Raw genomic sequence first — 21877 nt, 5'->3', positions numbered from 1 at the left:
TTTTAAAATCTGCCCCATGGTGTGTGAACATATTACCAGTAAGTTGGTCTCTGTGGCTTTATATAGTTTGTATATTGTTTATGTTCCATGGAAGCTCTCTAGTTTGGAAAGATAAGAAAGGTTTTGAGTTAGCTTGTTACAGATAATACTGGCAAGCTGAGATCAACATGGGAGCCTATAAGGGGTGACATCAGCGAACCTGTTAATTTCTATCTCCATCTGCTGATTAATGGGCATAGCTTATTCTCCTTAGCTGTGTAATTGTTACAAGATCCCTGTGACAATTCATTCACTAATTGTTAATAAATTTGTTCTGATTTGGTCCTTTCCAAGTCAATATTCAGTTAGCCGGTGAACAGAAAAATTATCTAGATGAAGTTACCCAGATGGCTTCAGCCAAATATTCAATGGCACTTATCTAGATAAAATGTGCCATACAATATACTTGGATAAAGTTATCCAGGTAACTTTGCTGTTCAACAGGTTACTGAATATTTTGGGGGGGGGAGAAGGGTGAAGAGAAATAATGGCCAAGCAGCAGCCAATTTTCCCTCCCATCCCCCACTATGATTCAAGAATACAAAAACATTCCTTCCTCTTTCATCCAGTCAGACTAATCTTTACAATAGCGTTATGCGTGCCAAGAAACAGATGAAGACAGATATCAACAGGCTTAATAATTGCAATTAACTGATTTTGTACAGGACAACATCTTTGCACCCTCATCAGGGCAGATTTCATGCCAATCATAGCACCGAAACCCAACTTTTCTCATTATCCAATTTTATTCTTTTGCAATTAGGGCAGGGAAAGTCTCTAATCATGATCTCTTTGGATGTCTCTGCAACATTTGAATGGATCATTCCATTCTTTTACAGTGTTTGCATTCTTATGGTACTGATGCTGGTATTTATCGCTGGTTTCAGTCTTAATTGTCTCATCTTGGTATGAAGCACCCATTGGAGTTCCTCAAGGCTCTGCACTCTCTCCCATGTTATTTAATCTTTCCCTTTTTTTTGCTCTGCTCGGTACTCTCTTCTTATGTGACTGAATTTAGAATGTATGCCGATGACATACAACTATTTTTTTCAGTCGATCAGTTGATGCAGATCTGTCACTGTTGAGATACTTATTGGCTGCCTACATGCAGTCAATCTTTAGCTACATCAGAACTTGTTTCTTAATATTACAAAGATCAAAACTTTGTGTCTTAGCAAAACTTTTCTCTCTTCTCAGTTGCTTGGTCTTACAGTCAAAGGTACACCTCTCAGTTCTGTTAGTACTATCAGAGATCTTGGCTTTCTTGTTGATCCATTATTTTGTTTAAAACCTCAATTAGGAGCTGTCATAAAATCTGCCTTCTTCAAACTCAGAATAATCCATCCCCTAAAATATCTTTTATCAGCAGAGGACTTTAGAACTTTGTTCAAGCAGGGCAAGCCTGTCTTGCCCCTGCGAACATAACTGTAGTCAAGGGAGTGAAAGGAAAGGCGGGATATTAGGTTAATGTGAAAGGAGGGGGAGGGGGGGGGGGGAATGGGGACGTTAAGGAGACACTAGCCAATGGGTGGGAGTAGAATTCAAATGGGAGACAGGGATTGGAGGATAAAGGGGGAAAAGGAAAGGAAGGGGGTGGAATAACTGCCAGTCGGTGAGGAATGAAGGAGGCAACAGGTTGAGGCTTGCGTTCTGTCCTAGGGTGGGGTAAGCGGAGTAATTTATATCTCATAATAAACAAAATTAAACCTAAGTCAATTGAGGCTCCATCTCAATCGATAATTCACATAGTGAGCTGATTGCCCAGTATCAAGCTCCTATTTCTATTGTGAGTCTTTACCTCATTGGCAGTGTTCGGGTTGTCAAAAAAAAAAAAAAAAAATATAGATTAAATATACATAGCCCTTTCAAATCCCTAATTTCCTTCAAAAATATATAGATATATCAAATTTAACAGTACGATTTGTTTGAGGCATCTTTTGCCTAAGCCTAGGCATGCCTAAGAAGGCCAGGGTTCGGGGTCGCGCCTCCGCGGCATCCGCCTCCCGCCGGGCTGCTTCGCCACCCTCCCACGCCTCCGACCTGGTCGCTCCAGCTCCTCCTCGCCGGCCCCCACGGGTTGGTTCCCTGCCTGCTGGCCCGCCCGCGCTTCCCCGTCCCGGCTCTCCTCCGTTCCCGTTCGTGCCCCCCCCCCCGGCCCCCAAGCCGAGTCCGGTGAGAGCGGCCCCGAGTCAGAGGACGTCGGCACCGGCCTCGCTTGCCCCCCACCCCCCTCCCCTGGCAAGGAATCCTCGGCCGATGCGGCTGAAGTTTCCCTAAACGCGTCTGTTTTTGATTTCAGTTTCTTGCCTCCCGAGGCCAGCCCCTCCCCCCCCTGCCCTGCTTTTGCGTCGGCCGCGCGCGCTCCCTTGCCGCCTCTCCTGCGCGAGCCACCCTGTACCCCGGCGCCCGCCCCCCGCGGCCGTTCCCGTTTTCGCGCGGCGCAGCCCAGGGGCACCCTCCGTGCGCGCCCGAGCAGTTCCGCCCCCCCGGGTCCCAAGGGAGCCCCCGGCGCCAGGGGCCGAGCCGGCAAGCTTGCCAGCCACAAGCCGCGAACCTGCTTCCCTGGCATTGGCGCCCCCGGGCAGCGCAGCGCTGGTTCGTCCCCCGGACTGAACCCCCATCCGGTGTGTGCCCCACCCCAGGATAGCGGTACGGTGAGTATGCGCAGCCCCAGGGACCCCGCAGGCCTCGGCGGGAAGGGGGTGAATCGCAGAGGGGTTAGTGCAGTACCGCTAGTATCCACCAGGGGCACTTATGCCAGCTCCTGGGACCGCAGCAGGGATTTGGGGGCTCGGGGGAAGGGGTTGTTGCGATCCAAGCAATTAGGCTCAGGAGGTCAACGTAAGGCTCTACCTAGCGCTTCCCCTAGAGTGCGGGCGCCCCCTCTGCAAAGGTCCAGCAGAGTACTTGGGAGGGAGGGGTTTGGAGGATGGCCGGCATGGAGTGAGCGCTCGGCCGGGCCGGGTGAGAGGGCGGTGGACCTTTCAGCGGGCGACCCAGCCGGAGGGCAGGTAGGCCAGGTAGGGGGTAGAGCTAGCAGGGTGGGGAAAGGGCATTCTTCGAGGGAATTGGGGGCACACGGGAAAGAAGGGGTGGGTACCCGAAAGGGGAGAGAGGTGTGTTTCCTTACAGAACCTGAGGATGACGAGCTGCCGGGGACATCGAGTCAGGAAGCTTGGAGAGAGCGGGAGTTCCATGGGGTACTATCCAGGCCGGTGCATAGTGGATCAGACTGCAACAGAAGAAACCAGGCGGAAGAGCAATGGTGCAGGGTGCCTACAGGCGCAGGTGAGGACGTGCAGACACCCAGGAGGGGAAAAAGGGAGTCCAAAAGAAAGAGGCATTGCTCTCCCTCTAGTTCATCTTCTAGTGGGTCGGAGTCATCTGAGTTTTCTTCGGATTCGGGCCCCAAATATAAGAGAGTGTTAGAGGAGGGGCCTTTGCACGGGGTTGGGCAGACAGCTAGCGCTACGTTGGCGGAATTATGGGAAGGGGTCCCGAGAAAGTTGCGCAGGAAAATTAGGAAGCGACGGTATGTGAACATTTTTAGATTGTTAGAAGGGAGGAGGAGGGTGAAGAGGAGCAAGAAGAAAGATAAGAAGAAGCATTCGAAGCCAAAGGGTGTTAAGGTAGCAAAGAATATAGTTAATTGGGTCCGTGGATTTTTAAGGCTTGCCAGCGTAGTTGGGCATTATGACGCTTCACAATATGGAGCTTTGCTATCATATGCTGATAGTATCCTTGGAGCGTTTAGGGATTACGAAGGTTGGGCATGGCTCAACTACGACGAGAAATTCAGAGATAAGATGGCAGGCAGCAAGGGGATGTCCTGGGCCGCTCAAGACATCAATTTGTGGTTAACACAAATGACGTCCAAAGGGAACAGTGGGAGCAAGGCTATTAGTGCGGGCAGTGGAGCTACGAGTGGTGGTGTGGGAACAGGGTACAGTAGCGGGATAGGGCAGTCCTTTCGTGCGGGAGGGCAAGCCCTTCGTAGCATGCCCGGGGGAAAGGCAAAAGGGGCAGGAAGTGATACCTGTCGGCGATTTAACAGGGCAGTTTGCTTGTTCCCCGATTGCAAATTTCGACACGTGTGTTCGAGTTGCGGAGGGGGGCACTCAGCCCCCAAATGCGGTCAAGGGGGTAGTGGAACCCCAGGAAAAGGGGGGAAAGCGTAATACATTGTTTAGGGTGGCGGATTCTCCAGTGTCAGTGCAGGCGATGACACCTTGGTTGGAGAGATATCCGAATAAGAAGGTGGCCCAGTTTTTAAGGGAAGGGTTTCGGGTGGGTTTCGTGATTCCTTATGTGGGTCCCGGTTTTGGGGGTACGGGCAGGAACGCGCAGTCGGCTAGTCAGCATGCGCATATGGTAAGGGAAAAGATAGAGGCTGAAATCCAATTGGGTAGAGTGGGAGGACCTTTTATTGAGCCACCGTTTGTTAACATGCACTTGTCCCCGGTGGCAGTTATCCCAAAAAAGGAGCAGGGAAAGTTCCGTTTTATATTGAATTTATCGCATCCTTCGGGTAGTTCGGTGAATGATTATATCCCGCGGAGTTGTTGTTCAGTTAGTTATGCTTCATTCGATACAGCTGTCAGCTTGGTGTTAGCAGCAGGGAGAGGTGCGTTGCTAGCAAAGGCAGATATTGAAGCTGCGTTTCGCCTGCTACCTATTCATCCGGCATGTTTTCCTTTATTAGGCTTTCGATTCGAGGGGAGGTATTATGTAGATAAATGCTTGCCGATGGGATGCTCTGTGTCGTGTGCCTTTTTCGAAGCATTCAGCACGTTCCTGCATTGGGTTGCTGAACAATGCACGGGAGGTGGGGGTATTTTGCATTATCTGGATGATTTTTTATTTGTTGGGGAAGAGGGGACGGATAGATGTCAGAGGCTCCTGGATGGTTTCTTACAGGTGACACACCAGTTCGGGGTACCAATTGCATTTCAAAAAACGGAGGGCCCGGTTTCCAGTTTGGTGTTTTTAGGGATAGAACTAGATTCCTTAACCTTAGAAGCGCGTTTGCCAGCAGACAAGCTGGAGAAGTTGAAAAGGTTAGTAGTGTCTACACAGCAGTTGAAGAAAGTGACATTGCGTCAGATGCAGTCCCTGATAGGTGTGTTGAATTTTGCGTGTAGGGTGATTCCAATGGGCAGGGCTTTTATTCGAAGGTTGTCCAGTGCAACGACTGGCATCAAAGGTAGGCATCATTTCATTAGAGTGACGTCCAGAATAAAGGACGAATTGGGAGTGTGGGAGGCGTTCCTAGCTTCTTTTAATGGAATTTGCATTTTACAACAAGATGAGGTTTCAAATGCGGAGCTAGAGTTGTATACTGATGCAGCGGGAGGGACCGGTTTCGGAGCATGTTTTCAGGGACAGTGGTGTGCGGAGCAATGGCCGGAGGAGTGGAAGTGTCAGGGATTGACAAAAAATATTACCTTTTTGGAATTATTTCCAATCGTGGTGGCATTGTATTTATGGGGTAGACAGTTGGCGAACAAACGAGTGCTGTTTTGGTGTGATAATTTGGGAGTGGTACAGGTAATTAATAGACAGTCAGCAAAATGTCCTAAGGTATCCGAATTATTACGGGAATTAGTATTTCGGTGTTTACAGTTAAATCTGACCGTTAGTGCGCGACATGTGCCTGGGGAAATTAATGTGATAGCTGATGCTCTCTCTCGTTGCAAGTGGCAGGAATTAGGAAGAGGGAGTGAAGCTGCCGGACCAGCTATGGCTGTTGGGACGCCGGTTTGGACGCTGATTCGGAAGTCACTGGCGCAGTCAACTTGGAGGGCATATGTGCGAGGATACGGGGTGGTAGGGAGTTATTTAAAGGGTGAAGGCTGGCACAGAGGAAAGGTGCGGGAGGATCAGCTGGTTCAATTTATCCTGTGGGCCAAGACTAGCGGCTATTCTTTGGCGGCGGTGCGGGCGCATTTGACGGGATTCTCCTTTTTTCAGAAGTTGTATGGATGGGGAAATCCAGCTAATAGCTTTTTGATTAAACGAATTTTAGGTGGCTGGAAACGGGAGCAAGGCACGTTGCCGGACATGCGGCTGCCCATAAGGTACAGAGATCTCAAGTTGATAGTGGACTGTTTGCCGGAGGTTTGCTGGTCTGCCTATGAAGTGCTGTTGTTTAGGACAGCGTTCGTATTAGCGTTTTTTGGGGCTATGCGGGCGGGAGAGTTGGTAGCATCTTCAAAATTTAATACAAGGGGTAGGGGTTTGAAGGTGCAAAATGTTTGGATAGGTAACGGTATAGTTACACTGTGTATCCATCGGTCTAAGGTGGATCCATATGGCAAAGGCCAATTAGTCAGATTAATTCCGGCCGAGGAGGGGTGTGTGTGTCCAGTGGGGCATGTCATGAGTTACATGGCAGTTAGACCGGAGGTCGAGGGGTTATTCTTGGTTCATAGGGATGGATGGCCAGTGACGGTCTATCAGTTTGTTCAGGTTTTGAAGAAAGCGCTGAGGAGTTTAGGTTGGGACGAACGACATTTCTCGTCACATTCATTCCGTATAGGGGCGGCGACTTCGGCGGCCGAATGGGGATTGCCGGATAGGGCAATCCAATCGATAGGGCGATGGAAATCGAAGGCTTTCCAGTCATACGTTCGTCATGAGAAATAAGTGCGGAAGAATACAAGTGGAACAGTTAAAAAAAAAAAACAAAAAAAAACAAAACTCAAAGGAATAAGCAAGTAATAAATACGTTAGGAAAATAAGACTTCTAATACCTAACCGAAAGGGAGGAATGAAGGGTGTATGGGGATTGTTGTGCTGGTATTCATTGTGGTGTGTTTTTTCCAGAGAAAAAGACAGTGCGGGGGCGGCAGGAATGTGTCTGGGTCGTGGGCCATTCTTTTATTCACTGGGCTGCGTCGAGAGCACGACACAGACCGTATGGACTGAACTTGGAGCTGGAGGAGCGGCGTTGGCAGATCTTATGGCTCAGTCATCGAGGGATGAAATGGGACAATTTGCTATCATTTGTGGAACAACGTGTATTACAACTCGGGCATCCAAAAATTGTGCTTATTCATTTAGGGGGAAATGATGTTGGAGTAGGTTCTTGTAAGGACTTGATAGTTAAGATTAAAAAGGATTTCAGTACTTTGCTGAATGCTATGCAGGATACACATTGGGGGTGGTCGGATATTATTGTGCGTTTTAAATTCCTTCAGTCCCATTTATGGTGTAGGGGGGTTAAGAAGATAAATACGCAGGTTGGTAAGTGGGTAGTCAGGCAAGGGGGTTTTTGGGTGAGGCATGAGTGGGCTTGGGAGGTGATCCCAGGGTTGTTTCGTTCCGATGGAGTTCATCTATCGGACGTAGGTATCGACTTGTTTAACAATGCGATACAAGAGGGTTTAGAACAGGTAATGGGTAAAATGAGGACCGCAGTGGGGGGAAACAATGACAACTAATGTTGTTATTGTTTTATGGCGGTAAACCCGAGCCTCAAATGTTGTTTATTGCATTGTGTTGTTAAAGTTTACAAAGGGGGGGGAAATCTTGTGCAGTGCGGGGGGGCTGCTGCACGAGATTGACAAAGAGCAAGAAGGGGGGCCGATGCTCGGAGGCTTTACAGGGGGATGCTCCACCACTGGAAACGGTGGGGGGCGCTGTTGGACTGTTTACGGGGGGAAGCTCTTCCACTGGAAACGGTGGGGGGCGCTGTTTGACTGTTACCGGGAGGGGGGGGGGGGGGGTTGTTATATTGTAGTATAAGTACTTAGCGAGGCTCGGGTTCGTATAATAAACTGCGGCCTTATTACTCCAAAGAAAGTGTGGCGTGATTTGTGGGAAAGTGGGGGAGACAAAAAGGGGGGTAATGAGGGGTGGGAAAGGAATGAGGGAATCTTGCATCTATCAGTTATGTTCAGGCGTTCATTTTAGCTACAGTGGATTATTGTAATACTTTATATATTGAGTTACCCAATTATATGTTGCAGGCCCTGCAAGCAATGCAAAATGCAGCTACTCACTTGGTGATATCCTGTTCAGCACGCGATAATATCACGCCATTATTAAAATAACTTCACTGCCTTCCAATCACCTAGCGAGTTAAGTTTAAGGTTATTGTGATGGTTTTCAAATCCCTTTATGGAGACAGTTCAACCTATTTAGGTGATAAAACTTTCACTCTATATTCCAGTACATTCATTGCAGTCTGTGGACAAACATCTTTTGCTCATACCCATTATAAAGATGGTCTGCCAGCAAACCATCCATAATCGGTTTCTATCAGTCAGGGGATCTGTCCTTTGGAATGGACTGCCCTTAAGCATTCGGAGAATCACAGATTATAAACATTTTAGAAAAAGCTTGAAAACCTATCTTTTTGAAGAAGCTTACTCCTAATTTTTCTTTTGTTTGCATTTTTGATTTAAGTATCATCCTGATGTAATGTGTTACTATAGATGTTGCAGTGTACACCGCTTATTACGGTATCTCCAATAGCAGAGGTATTAAAAAACTTGTAAATAAATAAATTCCACTCCTTATATAACAGAATCTGAATCTGCACCATCTTGTGCTGTAGATTCAGACCTAGCAGAATGAAAAAGAAGGAGATCCTACAGTTCAAGATTTATTGTTCCTTTCAGTTAAGCAGGGTCCTTGTGATTGGAAAAGATATTGCTACAAAGGTGAGCCTGGGGCTCCCTCTCAAGTGTCAAGCAGACAAGGATCAGGAGGCTTCCAGAGGGATTGAGGTTTGCTCCTTCTCTCCTTCCCTTCCCCATGTGCCTTCTGCATGCCCTCTCCCCTCTCTCAGGTTATTTCCATTTGAAGCCTGTACCTTGCTGCACTTCCTGGAAGGTTAAGCAATTAAAAAAAAAAAGTAGAAAGAACAGAGGATTGGGCATGCTGCTCAAGGACTGCAGAGTGGGGGAGTACTGACTTTAATTGCCTGCCAGAGGGTCTGCAATTGTGTTGCGTTTTTCCCATCCTGGAAGAGCAGTATGAGGAAAATGGTGCAGGCTGTGGAGCATGGGAGAAAAACTGCACTCCGCACAACCTATCTGCTTCGCGAGACATGGACAGGAAGTGACTCAAAACTTTGCCACACGTGTTCTTTGGTCCAGGGTGGAGTTCCGGAGCTGAGACTTAATGCTGGTGGGGGGCAGTTCAGAACCGGGGATTAAGTTGGCACAAAGGTTACTACATACTCATTTAGCTTCCCAGAGGCCTTGCTGGCCATTTTACAGCCACAGCCCACCCCTTAGCCAGGACAGTGTGAGTGGAGAGGCAGCTGTAATCTTGCAATCTTTAGCTGCTCCTACACTGAATGGGCCAACTTCCACCACATTAGCAATTTCTTCCTTGCCTTGGGCTGTCATTTCCCAGGATATTTTCAAAGGTTTGCAGGCCTTTTGATTGGGATCTCACATAGCAGGCATGAGTAATGTTCAGGTAGATTACACCTCAGTCGCCATGTCGTAGACTCAAGGGAATAATCCCTCTCTCAAAAGGCCTTTACTCTAAATGTCTCCATATGGGATCTGCTGGAGCTGATGGCAACCAGCCAGAATGCAAAGGTGTGCAGATTTTTTAGCCAAAAGAGACATTCATTCATCTGGGATCGATGCCCTAGTTCAGACGTGGCCAATGACAGGGATTTCTGTTTTTCCCCTTCTTGGCCCAAGATAGGCAGATGTCTTCAAAGATCTGACAGGCATCAAGGGCTGCTGAGGCTGGTTGCTCTGGGCTGGACCCATTGGCCATGGCATGTGGATCTCCAGCTGCTCTATGGCAGCTTGCTAGGGCTTCAGGCTCAAGGCATGGCTTTCCATTGTCCTGACATTTCACAAGGATCTGGATTGTTTTTGTTTTACAGTTTGGCTTTTGAAGGGGCACAATTAGTGAATTCAGGTCATTCTCAGGCAGTTGTGGCTAAACTGCTGACAGCTAGAAAATTCTCCACTTTCTTGGCCTATATGCAGGTTTGGAGAGCTTGCGTGGATTATTGCTCTAGATGACAGAGTGTTCTTGGGAACATGCCAATTCCAGTTCCATTGATTTTGGAATTTGGCAGGAAGGCCTCTCTGAGGGCATGGCTCTTAACATCAGGGGACAAAGTGGCTCTCCCTTGTTATAGAGGTTATATTCAAGGATGGCCACTGTGTTCGCATCCAGATGTTTTGAAAACTTGTAGTGGGCCAACTGCCGCCCCCAGATAATTTAAATTTACCTTGTGATGAGTAGTACTGTTACTTCCACCACCTTAATTTTTAAAGGTATAAAATCCCCATCCCTACAACTGTTCTGAAAGCAGAGATGGAGCAGGAGAGGCTGTTACCTGCTCCCACTCTGCTGAATCTATGTGCCTGTATATAACTCTGACAGCTACTGCCACTTAGTATTAAGTTATTCACTACACTCGGACATTGACTGGTCCCTTCCCTGACCAACTGTCAGTGGGACTGATTCCAATTAGGACTTCATTAAAGAGCTTTGATCTTCCCTTTCCACTGCTCGACCAGCCCCTACAAACTCTGCATTAATTAGCTGCCATCTTCCCCTTCCATCCTGCACCAACATTCGCATTAAAGAACTTTGACCCTCACTCCTGCTACCATGTCAGTCCCTGCAGCGTCCACACCAAGGAACTTTGACCTCCTCTCCCACTAATATTCCAGCATCTAGAGTGTCCACCTCAAGAAGCTTCATCCTCCCCTTCCATTGCTATACCAGCCTCTCTAATGCAGAGGTAATCAACTCTGGTCAAGAGCCATAAGCAGATCTGGTTTTCAGGATATCCACAAAGAATATGCATGAGAGAGATTTATATGCACACTCTCATGAATATTCATTATGGATAGCTTGAAAATCACATCTGTTTATGGCTTTTGAGAACTGAAATTGGCCAGCCCTGCTCTACAGATTCTGCCTCAAGGTGCTTTAGTTTCACCCCCCTGCTGCTATGCTAGTGTTTGCATTAGTTTTGACTCTCCTCTCTAGCTGCCATGCTAGCACATATATTGTCCATATTAAGGAGCTTCAATCTTCCTATCCTGCTGCTACACCATATTCTACAACATCTGTTTTAAAGAGCTTCAATCCTCTCTCTCCTGCTATGGCAAGTGTCCACATTAGAGTTCTGACCCTCCCCTTTGGCTGACAAACCAGCCTCCACGTTATACACATTAAGGAACTTCAACTCTTCCCTCCTGCTGTTATCCCAGCCTCTATACTCTCTGCATTAAGGAACTGTGACCCTCCCTTCCCACTGCTACACTAGCCTCTAGAACATCTGCATTAAGGAGCTTTGATCTCCTCTCCATCCTGTACATTAAGCAGCTTTGGATCCTCTATACATTCTGTATTACTGAGGTTTGGTCCTCACTGCTACAGCTTCTGCATCATATGAGCATCAATAATGCTTGATGCTATGTCCAGTGACACCAAACAATACACAGACGCCTTGGGGGAGGGAAGCTGTGTACATGACTGTGGTTACATCCATCTCCAGAGGGATCTATGACACCATATACCCAAACATACTGGTAAACATAAAGCAGGTCAATATCCCAAATAAAAAGTCAAGAATCAAACACTGGATGCAAATAAATATTCTGTGAAATTTCAAAAATTAAAAAATAAAAAGCTTTCCAGCTGGAAAGTGACCAATCACATCACTTGTTTCATAGGATATTCTCAGACCTATCTGATCATTAAGCAATGGTGACCACCCCAAAAGACATTTTCTGAGAGTTCATGCCCAGCCAAGATAAGGTAAAATCCATTAGGGTCTTAACTCACAGGCTATGATCAAACTTTCAGGTTCCTATCTAGCTTATAAACCATCTCATTTTTATACATATTTTTAAACTGTTCCAGGAGCCTGACAAGCAATATTGTACTGACAATTTTGGTTTCTTTACTGTAGTGATCGATAACACAAACTGAGCCATCAGCAATATGTGCCCCTGAAACAACTAAGGACCAGACAGCTTTCTGACTCTTCCATGAGCAGAAACGATGGGAGGGAGGGGGTTGCAGTCCACTGTGAAAGTAGAGGATTGTTCTGGCCTCAGGGCAGAACATTTGCACCCACGCTATTCTCACAGAGCCTTTGGACAATCCCCTCTAGGAGAGGAAATCCTGCCCATGTAACAAGAGCTAAATGAAAACTGGTTCTCCTCAGTCCATAAGTTCATTTGGTCAAACAGGAGCTCTCTTTTCACGGATTAAGACATTATTCAGAAACCCCCTGAGTAAATACACTTTTTTTTTTTTTTTTTTTAGGAAGACCACAGAACGGTCTTTTTCTAGAATTTGTATAATCAATACAAGCAGCTGTTGAGCTGTAGCTGGTCCCTATGGCTCTCAGGTTCCACTGTAGCCACAAAGCCTACATTCATGTCTCAGTCTTCAGCCAATGCCTTGCTGTCTGCACACCTGAATTAAAAGTTTTGATAAGTAAGGAATTCCTTCATCTTCCTAGGAATGGGTAGTGCTAGAACTTGGTAGGTAGTCAGGAATCGTCGCAGTGTTTGGCGGCACTGATGCTTCAGTGAGGAGAGGACGCGCGGGGCTGTCCAGAACTGGACATGACCATCCCTTGTCCTGCAGGAAACAGAACATTTAGTCAACACAAACCTAAACTTGCCTTGACCAACCAGCACTATATCCAGACCCTGAGAATCTAAAATGGGTTCATTCAAATACCTAGGTACATGTATACCAGTGGTGAGGAATAACAAACAAGCTATCTGTTATGCATATCGCCTCCACAGAAACCCGTGTGTGTGGGTATGCATGTGAGAACTATGTACTCCTCTTGTGTTGGCATTTTCTATCCAGGGAGCTGGACACAGTGCACTACAATGCCTCAAATCGCAAAGGAACATGAAAGAAAGCAGGAAAAATAATGGCAACCAGAGAGGATGAGCCAATAAGAAAGGCTTTAGTGTTTGAAAAGCATCTAGGATTCTGATGAACAATTGGCAAGTATCCAAAGATAACATTCAGGTTTCTTGTACAGCATTACACTGATATAGCTTGGAGATTGTTGGCTTCAGTTCAATACAGCGTCCTGAGGACAGGTTCTGGTCATCAAACACCACAAGCCTCAGGCCATGTCCATGTTCTCCTTTCCACTTTGCTTTGTATAATGCAACAGTGTCTATCAGTCAAACAAAAGCACTATCTAGGTAATATCACGTGCCAAAAAGCAGCTCTTTGTAAATAGCTATTTGAAAGCCATCAGCCTCTATCAAAACCAGGATTTGGCAGAATGGGAGAAAAGAGTTTGGCTCATTTTCCCAAAGTCCTTCCCAGGCAGTATTTTTTAGTTATTTAAAAAATGTATTACCCACATACTCCATAGTTCAAAGCGGGTTATATATGAACATTCACAATAATCACACAACAGAAACAAAACAAATAAAAGCATCTCTCAGAAAAAAGATCCCCACACAATGTCAGCAGCAGAGGTTCCTGCTGGGTGATCAGTGAGTGGGTGGTAGATACTCACCCTGTTGCGATAATACCACCACGTGGGTAAAACGTACAGCAAAGGCCATTGGTCACAGGTGCAAAAGCAACCGGAACTTTCAGCTCTAATGCCCAGATCCTCAGGAACCTGGATTAGACAAGGTAGAATGAAATTGACAAGTGCATGTTACATCCTATGCCCCCCATGCCTCTGATATGGACAAGACTCAGTGGTGAAATTGCTCACTGTCCATTTTAGAAGATTTATAATGGAACTCAGCAGTGCCAAAATCCAACACACAGCATCCTCACATGGAGAGATTCCACAAGATCTTTAGATGAGGACAGCATGAGCTGTGAGAAAAGAATGCTACCATTCAAAGTGTTTGAGGTATTTTCTACATTTGCAGATTGGTAAGAATGAGGGTTAGATTTCAAGTAACTAGTACAAAAATACCCCTGGCTCCACCCAAAGATTTTTAAGCTCTTATTCTCCTCACCTGTCATCTGCCACTGTTGCAAGGTGCAATCCTTCTGGGGAGAAGCAGAGGGACCTCAGTGACCTGAGCTGTTCATCACTGGTGCCATAATCCAGGGCAGGGAGGAGGGCAATGTGGCTGACGACAGAAAAAAGCAAGAGACATTCCAGTAGTACAACATGCGTAGGTAAAGGTGGAAAGAATGCATGATTTACAGAAGACTATCAAACTGGTTTATGTTATTTAATTACTAGTAAAATTGTTTTTTCTGATACAATCATTCCATTTGCTACAGAAATGCTCGTCACCAATGTGCATTCCTGAGCTTTTGGAAGCAGCCGCATATCCACCTTCCATCTTCCTCTGCCCCTGTAAATGTCTACCCCTCTTCCGAATTACCTTCTGTGCTGCTCATTTGTATATAAACTTTCTATACACTTCTCATCCCTCTCTTTAATAAATCATTTCTTGGCCTAGATCAAATATAAAGTCTAATTCATGAGCTAAAAATGGACCTTTTTTGGCCTTCTGGTTGAAACTGAGAAATCCGTACAATATGGAGGATTAATGTCCTATCACCTGACCTACTGAAGACATGAATCTGTAAGATCCTGGTCAAACTGGCAGGATTACACCTCCTGTAAAACAAAACATTCCCCTCTAATTAACAAAGGGGAAAGCAAAATAAGTGACTTAATATTGCCATTTCCATGTCTAAACACCACCTATGATGGAATGCAAGGCTATGATATGTAGCACTATTCCCTAGTGCTGCACACATTTTACAAATTAAAATACTTTTCTAAGTAAAATCTAATTCCTATTTTGATGGAAAACCAAACTTTTGAATTTAGTTCTAGGAAACAGAAGACCAAATAGTACAGCTTCAGTTACTTCTGTCCTGTTTCTGGTGCTCTTGTGGGTTTGTACAGCAAGTTTGCTTACTTATAAATAAAATTCTCCATAGACAGCAGGACATCGAGTGACATCATCCAATAGCGCTGACACCCAGCCTTGTGAGCTACTCCATCTCTTTCAGAGCATAAGCTTCAGTGAGGTAGTCTACTTCGCAGGGAAACAGGCAGGTATTAAATAGGGCTAATTCGTCCTACTCTCTACGACAAACCCCATTTGTAGGCAAGCAAACTTGTTTTCTCCATCAAGGGAAGTCCTAAATTAAGAGTTGCACTGTAGAACAACCCAGCTCACCAGGTGGAGATTGAATTACTGAAATGAACAACTTGTGATCCAAGCCTGCTCAGGATATGCTATCCAGACAGTAGTAGGATGTGAAAGTGTGAACAGATGACTAAGTAACAACTTTGCAGATGTCTTCAACAGAAGTGGTCTCTAAGATGAACCACTGAAGTTTCCATAGCTTGCTCTTGATAAGCCTTGACAGTTTATAATCTGTAAGCCAGCCAATGCACTATACAGTCTGCTAGCCAATAGGACAGAGTTCATTTGGCAACTGCCTTTCCTAGTCTATTGGGATCAGACATGAACAGTGGAGAAGCTTGACATGAGATTGAATCCTCTTTAGGTGATATGCCAGGACTCTTTTACAGACCAAGGCGTGAAGAGCCTGTTCTCCTTTGTGCTTTGGAAAGAATATAGATAGCACAATATTAAAAACAAAAAAGAAAAAAGTAGCCAGAAGCTAGAAATAAGCTAGGAGTAGTTTATACCCAAGTAAAAAGGTTGAAAAGTTCAGTTCAGTTACTCACCTTGGAAAGGTGTTGAGGTAGTGTGATTTGGTTTGATTAGGTACTAACATATGTTAATCAAGAAAGCAGTGAGTCACTCTGGCTGACTAACTGAAGTTAGATTGTAGCCAAGTCCCAACTTCAGACTGGCAGCCCTGGTGCTGCCTTGGAGGAGGAAGGTCTCATGATTGGAGGGCATCAACCTGGTGCAGCAGGAAAGGATCCTGTAGCAAGGACCTGCTCTCCAGGTGATGCATTGTCCTTTCGCACCGAGGATATCTCCCCAAGGCCTACTGCCCAGGAGGGAAGGGGTAGGTCGGCAGTCATAGTTGGTGATTCGATTATTAAGAATTTAGACACATGGGTGGCTGGTGGGCACGAGGATCGCCTGGTAACTTGCCTACCTGGTGTGAAGGTGGCGGACCTCACGCATCACCTAGATAGGATTTTAGACAGTGCTGGGGAGGAGCTGGCTGTCGTGGTACATGTGGGCACCAAAGACATAGGAAAATTTGGGAGGGAGGTTCTGGAAGCCAAATTTAGGCTCTTAGGTAGAAAGCTTAAATCCAGAACCTCCAGGGTAGCATTCTCTGAAATGCTCCCTGTTCCACACGCAGATCACCAGAGGCATGCAGAGCTCTGGAGTCTCAATGCGTGGATGAGACGATGGTGCAAGGAAGAGGGATTCAGTTTTGTTAGGAACTGGGGAACCTTTTGGGGAAGGGGGAGTCTCTTCCGAAGGGATGGGCTCCACCTTAACCAGGGTGGAACCAGACTGCTGGCGCAAACCTTTAAAAAAGGAGATAGAGCAGCTTTTAAACTAGAACAAAGCGGAAAGTCGACAGTCGCTCAGCAGCACATGGTTTGGAGAGAGGTATCTTCAAAGGATACTAATGATGCATTAGAATTAGGGCATCCAGACAGTGAGGTTCCAATAATAAGAAAAGTAGTCCAAGTGCCTGTAACTAAAAAAACTCACCTGAGCTAAAAAATTCTAACTTATCCCTATCAATTAAAAAGCAGAATGAAAATACAAACAAAAAACAAACTTTGAAATGTTTGTATGCTAATGCCAGAAGTCTAAGAAGTAAGATGGGAGAATTAGAATGTATAGCAGTAAATGATGACATAGACTTAATTGGCATCTCAGACACATGGTGGAAGGAGGACAACCAATGGGACAGTGCTATACCGGGGTCAAATTTTCTCACAGGACAAGCAGGATGGTAGTCCTCACATATGGGTGACATCACATGATGGAGCCCTGTATGGAAAACTTTCTGTCAAAGTTTCTACAAAGCTTTGACACTGGCACACTGAGTGCACTGAGCATGCTCAGCCTGCAATTATCCCTGTGAACCACAGGTTTCTCCCTCAGTCTTCTTTTTTCCGCTCTGCAGTAAGCATAGCGGTTAGGAGCTCTGTGAGAAATGTTAACACTTTTTCCCCACGGAAACACAAACCTTTACTTCACAAACACTTTTCCCTGCATGAGTCTCCCTTCGCGTATGAATATTCGACGCTCCCTTTGCGTACGTATATTAGACGCTATGCCCTGTTTATTCGGGCGGTTCCTGTCACCTCCCTGGCCTGCCAACCGACTGTGGCCTTCCCGCCACCTATGTTTCAGTTAGCCACACATAGCCTGCGAGTGTCCCTCTGTGACACTCTGCCTGGTTATTAGCGCTAGTGGGGCAGGAACTTCCACGGTTTCCGTTGCCGCCAGGACCCCTGTCGAGTTCAGGTCCCTCGATTTCCTCGGTACCCTCGTGCAGTCGATGCCCCCATCGCTGTCAGTACCCCTTTTTAGACCGTCCTGGATTCTTCGATGCCATCGGTACCCCTCCCCCCACGGTACACTGATACCATCGCTCCCTGCATCGTTCTGTGCCATCCATGTTTTTCATCCATGGCACTGATTTTTCCTTGGGTTTCATTGGTGCCATCACCTGGATGGATGCCATCGACCCACACTTTTGTGTCGGTGACATCCATGCCCGGGTTGATGCCATCATCGCCCAGGGCACTTCCATCGATGCCAATGTCGGTGGCATCGATGCCAAACTGGATTCCATCGATGGCATCCATGCCAATGTCAATTCCATCGGGGCCCATGTCAGTGGCATTGATGCCATTGGTGCCTGAGTCGATCCAATCGATGCAGTCAACGCCCGTGGCCATGCCACCGATGCCGTCGGCGCCCACCTCCATACATCAATGCCCTCGACGCCCACATCGTTTCCATCGGTGTCTTCGACGTTCCTATCGATGCGGTCATCGACTCAGTCGATGCCGGTATCATTTTTCCGATGCCAACGATGTTTTTCGATTATTCGATGCCACATCGTTTCCATAGATACCTACGCCGATGCCATCAGTGCTTCCGTCACTGTCATCAGTGCTCTGCCTGGGTCATCGACATTTTTTCATATATATTTTTGACGATACCCTCGAGGCCGCTTCGGCCGCCATCGACACCGGCAATATCAACATAGCACCTCCACGTAATGCCCTCGCCTAAACACAGTGCTCCATGCTTTGGGTTCTTATTAAAGCCCCGTATTAGCCTACGACACTACATAGTGCCAGGAGCAGTGCAGGCATGCTGACAGTCCGTCATCAGTCGCCATCCAAGACAGCGAGGGCATCCATCTCGGTGCTGGGGAAAGACCGGGCCGAGCACCGTGGCACGCATCGTCACAGACACTGTGACCGTCCGCCACAGACGCCATCCAGCACATCTGTGCTTTCCTTCTCGGTGCTGGAGAACGCCCGGGCCGAGCAACATCACCACTGCCATCGCCACTGTTCCGCACAGTGCTGGCAGTCCTTGGTGCTCCAGCAACACCGGAAGAGTTCCGAAGAATTCTGCACTGGCGTCACGAGACATCAAGCCGCTGCGACGAGGGCCAAGTTCATGAGCTGTTAATCGGCTCTCCTGTTCCTGCGGCATGCCCCACCGACATCAGTGCAGGATTGTAGCCTCCACAAAATTACTGTGGTAGCGCCAGCCACGCTCAGCCTGTCTCCTCTATACCTGTGCCACCATACCAGGCATCAGAGTTGAGACGGGCATCTACGGCCAACAGGCCACCCCTCGATGACTCCTGAAATCCACAGAGCCAGCAATCTTCACCGGCTCGTCCTTCGGTGATCCACGTCAGATGGTAAATACCCGCTTCTGCGGCATTCCCATTGAGATATATTCTCTAATTCGGGCCACATGGTTCGAAAAGTTCTAGGTCATGTACCTTCCAAGAACCGTATTAGTGTCACATATCGCTTTGCCAGCTATGTCAGGCACAATACCAAGAGAACCTCTCTATCATTTCTTTGGGATTGCATCAGGACATCCTCCCATTTTCAGGAACGGGGCTCTGTACTGATTAATACTCTGGCTTCTAGTTCCTAATTCAGAACCAAAGTTCCAGATGTATTCGCTGATCTGCTAAACACAAGATCCAGCAAATACTACCTCAAGTGCAAGTCCATCTCAAAGCCTGATGACAGGTCTCAATGTCTCCTTGTACAGCACACAGAAATGCGGGTAAGACTTTAACCTCTCACGCTCCCGTGGGAGGTTACATGATATCCAGATTACATCAGCCCCTCTAGTTGGACACCTCCTGGTCTCCCAACTGGCCGGATATCAGAGCGGCCACCCCACTTTGCACCAAGGTTCCCGGTACACTCCCCCAGACGCTACAAAACGGGGGGGGGGGGGGCGGGTTGGGGAGTTTTAATTACACTATTCTTTCTTTCAACAGAAAGTAGTTACTCTCCCGCCCATCCTGGACCTCAGAAATACCAACTTTCTTCAGAAGGCACAGGTAAAATGGTATCTCTCGTCACCATGCTTCCATATTGCAGTAAGTACATTACTTCTAATCTTTCTATGTGCTTCATGGTGAGTCAAAAATATTACAATCCCAAGCTCTGCCGGTTGCACCAGCTTCGGCAACTGGGGTATTTCATTGAATCACTATCGGTGACTGCTGTTTCTCTACGGAGTGCAACATCATTCACGCTTTTCCTTGCATGGACAGCTGCATAACCACAGTCAGTCCACGCAAGGAGTTCTAACTTCTTCATGACTCTCTATAAATTTACTATCTGGGATTACTGTCACTGCCACAAATCCCTTATACAACACTTTTGGACACCACAGTCACAATGACCTTCCTGTCCAGCAACCGCGCAGACATTCTAATAAATTCCTACATGTCCCTGTGCACATATTCCATAACCTCAGCCCCTCAATTCTTCATTGTCAGGCTATGGGGTTTTTTCCACTATGTACGTTCCTCATAGATCCAAAACTGCTATGGGTTAGATTCAGTGAAATTCCATTATCAGTGGGTCTAAGCTGTTCAACCACTTTCGTCCCTCATCTATATTACAGATCTAGAACCAAAACCTAGTCTGATCCTGCTCATGCTCGCATTTACTCAGGGTTGTAAGTTTGACCTAAAATCTTCTCAACCCAATATGCGTCTATTCCGCTCCAGGCAGTTTTACATAAACTTCCTGGAGCTTGTAGCCATGAGTTATACCCTTATGCCTTCCAATACTACCTCTGCAACAAATCTTTGTGCATACAGACAATGTGCTTTCCAACACACAACCACGCACATCTTAGCTGCTCTGCAAGGAAGCTGCACAGCTCTACTCTTGGCCCTTGCTCACGCTACACATCCTTGGGCCACTTATCTTTGAGACGTACTGAACGCACTAACAGACCTTCTCCATATAGGTTTCATCCTCTCGAAAGGTCTCGGACTACATGTGTGGCGAGAAAAATCTTCTGGTGCTGAGGTCAACCGAACTTGCCCTCTGCGTCCAAATCGAGCCATACGGTGCACAGATTCTACTCCCTACACATGTTTCCAATGTGTTCCCATAGACGCCTTCCTTCCATCAAGGGTCTCTTAAATGTGTCTCTTCCGCTGCCTCTCATAGCCAGCTCTCTTCTATTGCTGAACCGGGACGGGGTTCACTGTTCCTCAGACCCACGTCCTGGCCGAAACCAGTATGCTTCCCATACTTCTCAGTCTATCACACCAGTAACCAATTCGCCTTCTCACCAGACAGTCACAAATCTTAGACTCAATGATGTTCTCAAGTACTGGTAGCATTACAAAACCTTCCACACATAAATCCTACCATTCAAAATGGCATGATTTACCACATGACGCATACAAAAGGGTATTACCCTTTTTCTTTTTTTCTACACCACTCTTGCTCCCTCGGATTCTGCTCCCCAGACATCCTCCACATAGGTTCACCTCTGTTTCAGTTGGTGTATCGTTTGGGAGTGGGGATACCCGATTAACGGTAAACCCCTTCTGAGTCAGCTTACCATGGATTACCCACTGATCAAGCTGCCTCTATTTTCACTAGTCACGGAATGGAACCTATATTTCATGCTTATACGTCTCATGCGTTCTCCGTTCGAGCCTTTCCATTCCTCTCATTTCACAGTATGACAAGGGAAATTCTTTCCCTCATAAATGTCATTTCGGCCAACAGGGTCAGTGAGTTACACACCTTGTTACATACTCATTAGACCCTGCGTTCCTCCGTGACCAAGTGGTTTTACGTATTCAACTTCATATCCTTCTTAAGGTAGACATTGCATCTCACCTTACTCAGAATATACTCTGCCCATTTTTCCCCAACACCTCTCTCTCACCAAAGCGAGAGGGTTTTTCCACTCCTTGGACAGTAATAGTGCGCTTGCATTCTATCTAGATCGCACTACTCTCCATAGGAATTCCACCTAACTCTTCCCTTCTGTGGCAAGAGTCAACCTGCGAGTTCCACTGGGCAAACAGACCTATTCCTCCTAATTGACAGTCTGTATCTCTTTTCCTACCAACAAGCAGGCATTTCACTACAACACTGTGTGTAACCACACACTGTTGCGTCCGTCCCAGCCTCAATAGCTTCCCCTTGGCCGCTGCTGCTTGTACATATTTATCAGGCTGCAACCTGGAGATCTCTCCATACCTTCGCAGCCCATTATTGCTTAGATACGACTAGCCGGCATGCTCCATGTTTGGCCAGTCCGTCTACTCTTATTCTTTTCAGTTTAACTACCCAACATCCTTCCACCAACTCATTACGGGTTTCAAGATGCCCTCCGTTCCAAATTCCACCCCTGTCATTGCGCCTTTTGTGCATCTTGGGTGCATT

At 46.8% G+C, this 21877-nt stretch overlaps 1 protein-coding gene across 6 annotated transcripts in view; it reads right to left on the bottom strand.

Annotated features, from left to right (window-relative positions):
- WSB2 (WD repeat and SOCS box containing 2) overlaps positions 1-21877 on the bottom strand; it is a 126264-nt gene that overhangs the window by 51085 nt on the left and 53302 nt on the right. For 3 of the 6 annotated variants that reach the window (XM_029619554.1, XM_029619550.1, XM_029619551.1), the window contains 3 exons: positions 13998-14114; positions 13538-13645; positions 11615-12627 (listed from right to left, as the gene is read on the bottom strand). In XM_029619554.1, the coding sequence (XP_029475414.1) occupies positions 12465-12627; positions 13538-13645; positions 13998-14114 (388 nt within the window). In that variant the 3' untranslated portion in view covers positions 11615-12464. Of the gene's footprint in view, positions 1-11614; positions 12628-13537; positions 13646-13997; positions 14115-21877 lie in introns of those variants that run through there. The other 3 variants (XM_029619553.1, XM_029619556.1, XM_029619555.1) reach the window with 1 other exon arrangement.

The sequence above is a fragment of the Rhinatrema bivittatum genome, chromosome 11 (assembly GCF_901001135.1).
Source record: "Rhinatrema bivittatum chromosome 11, aRhiBiv1.1, whole genome shotgun sequence".
Lineage (NCBI taxonomy): Eukaryota > Metazoa > Chordata > Amphibia > Gymnophiona > Rhinatrematidae > Rhinatrema > Rhinatrema bivittatum.
This window is presented reverse-complemented; position numbering and strand designations above follow the sequence as displayed.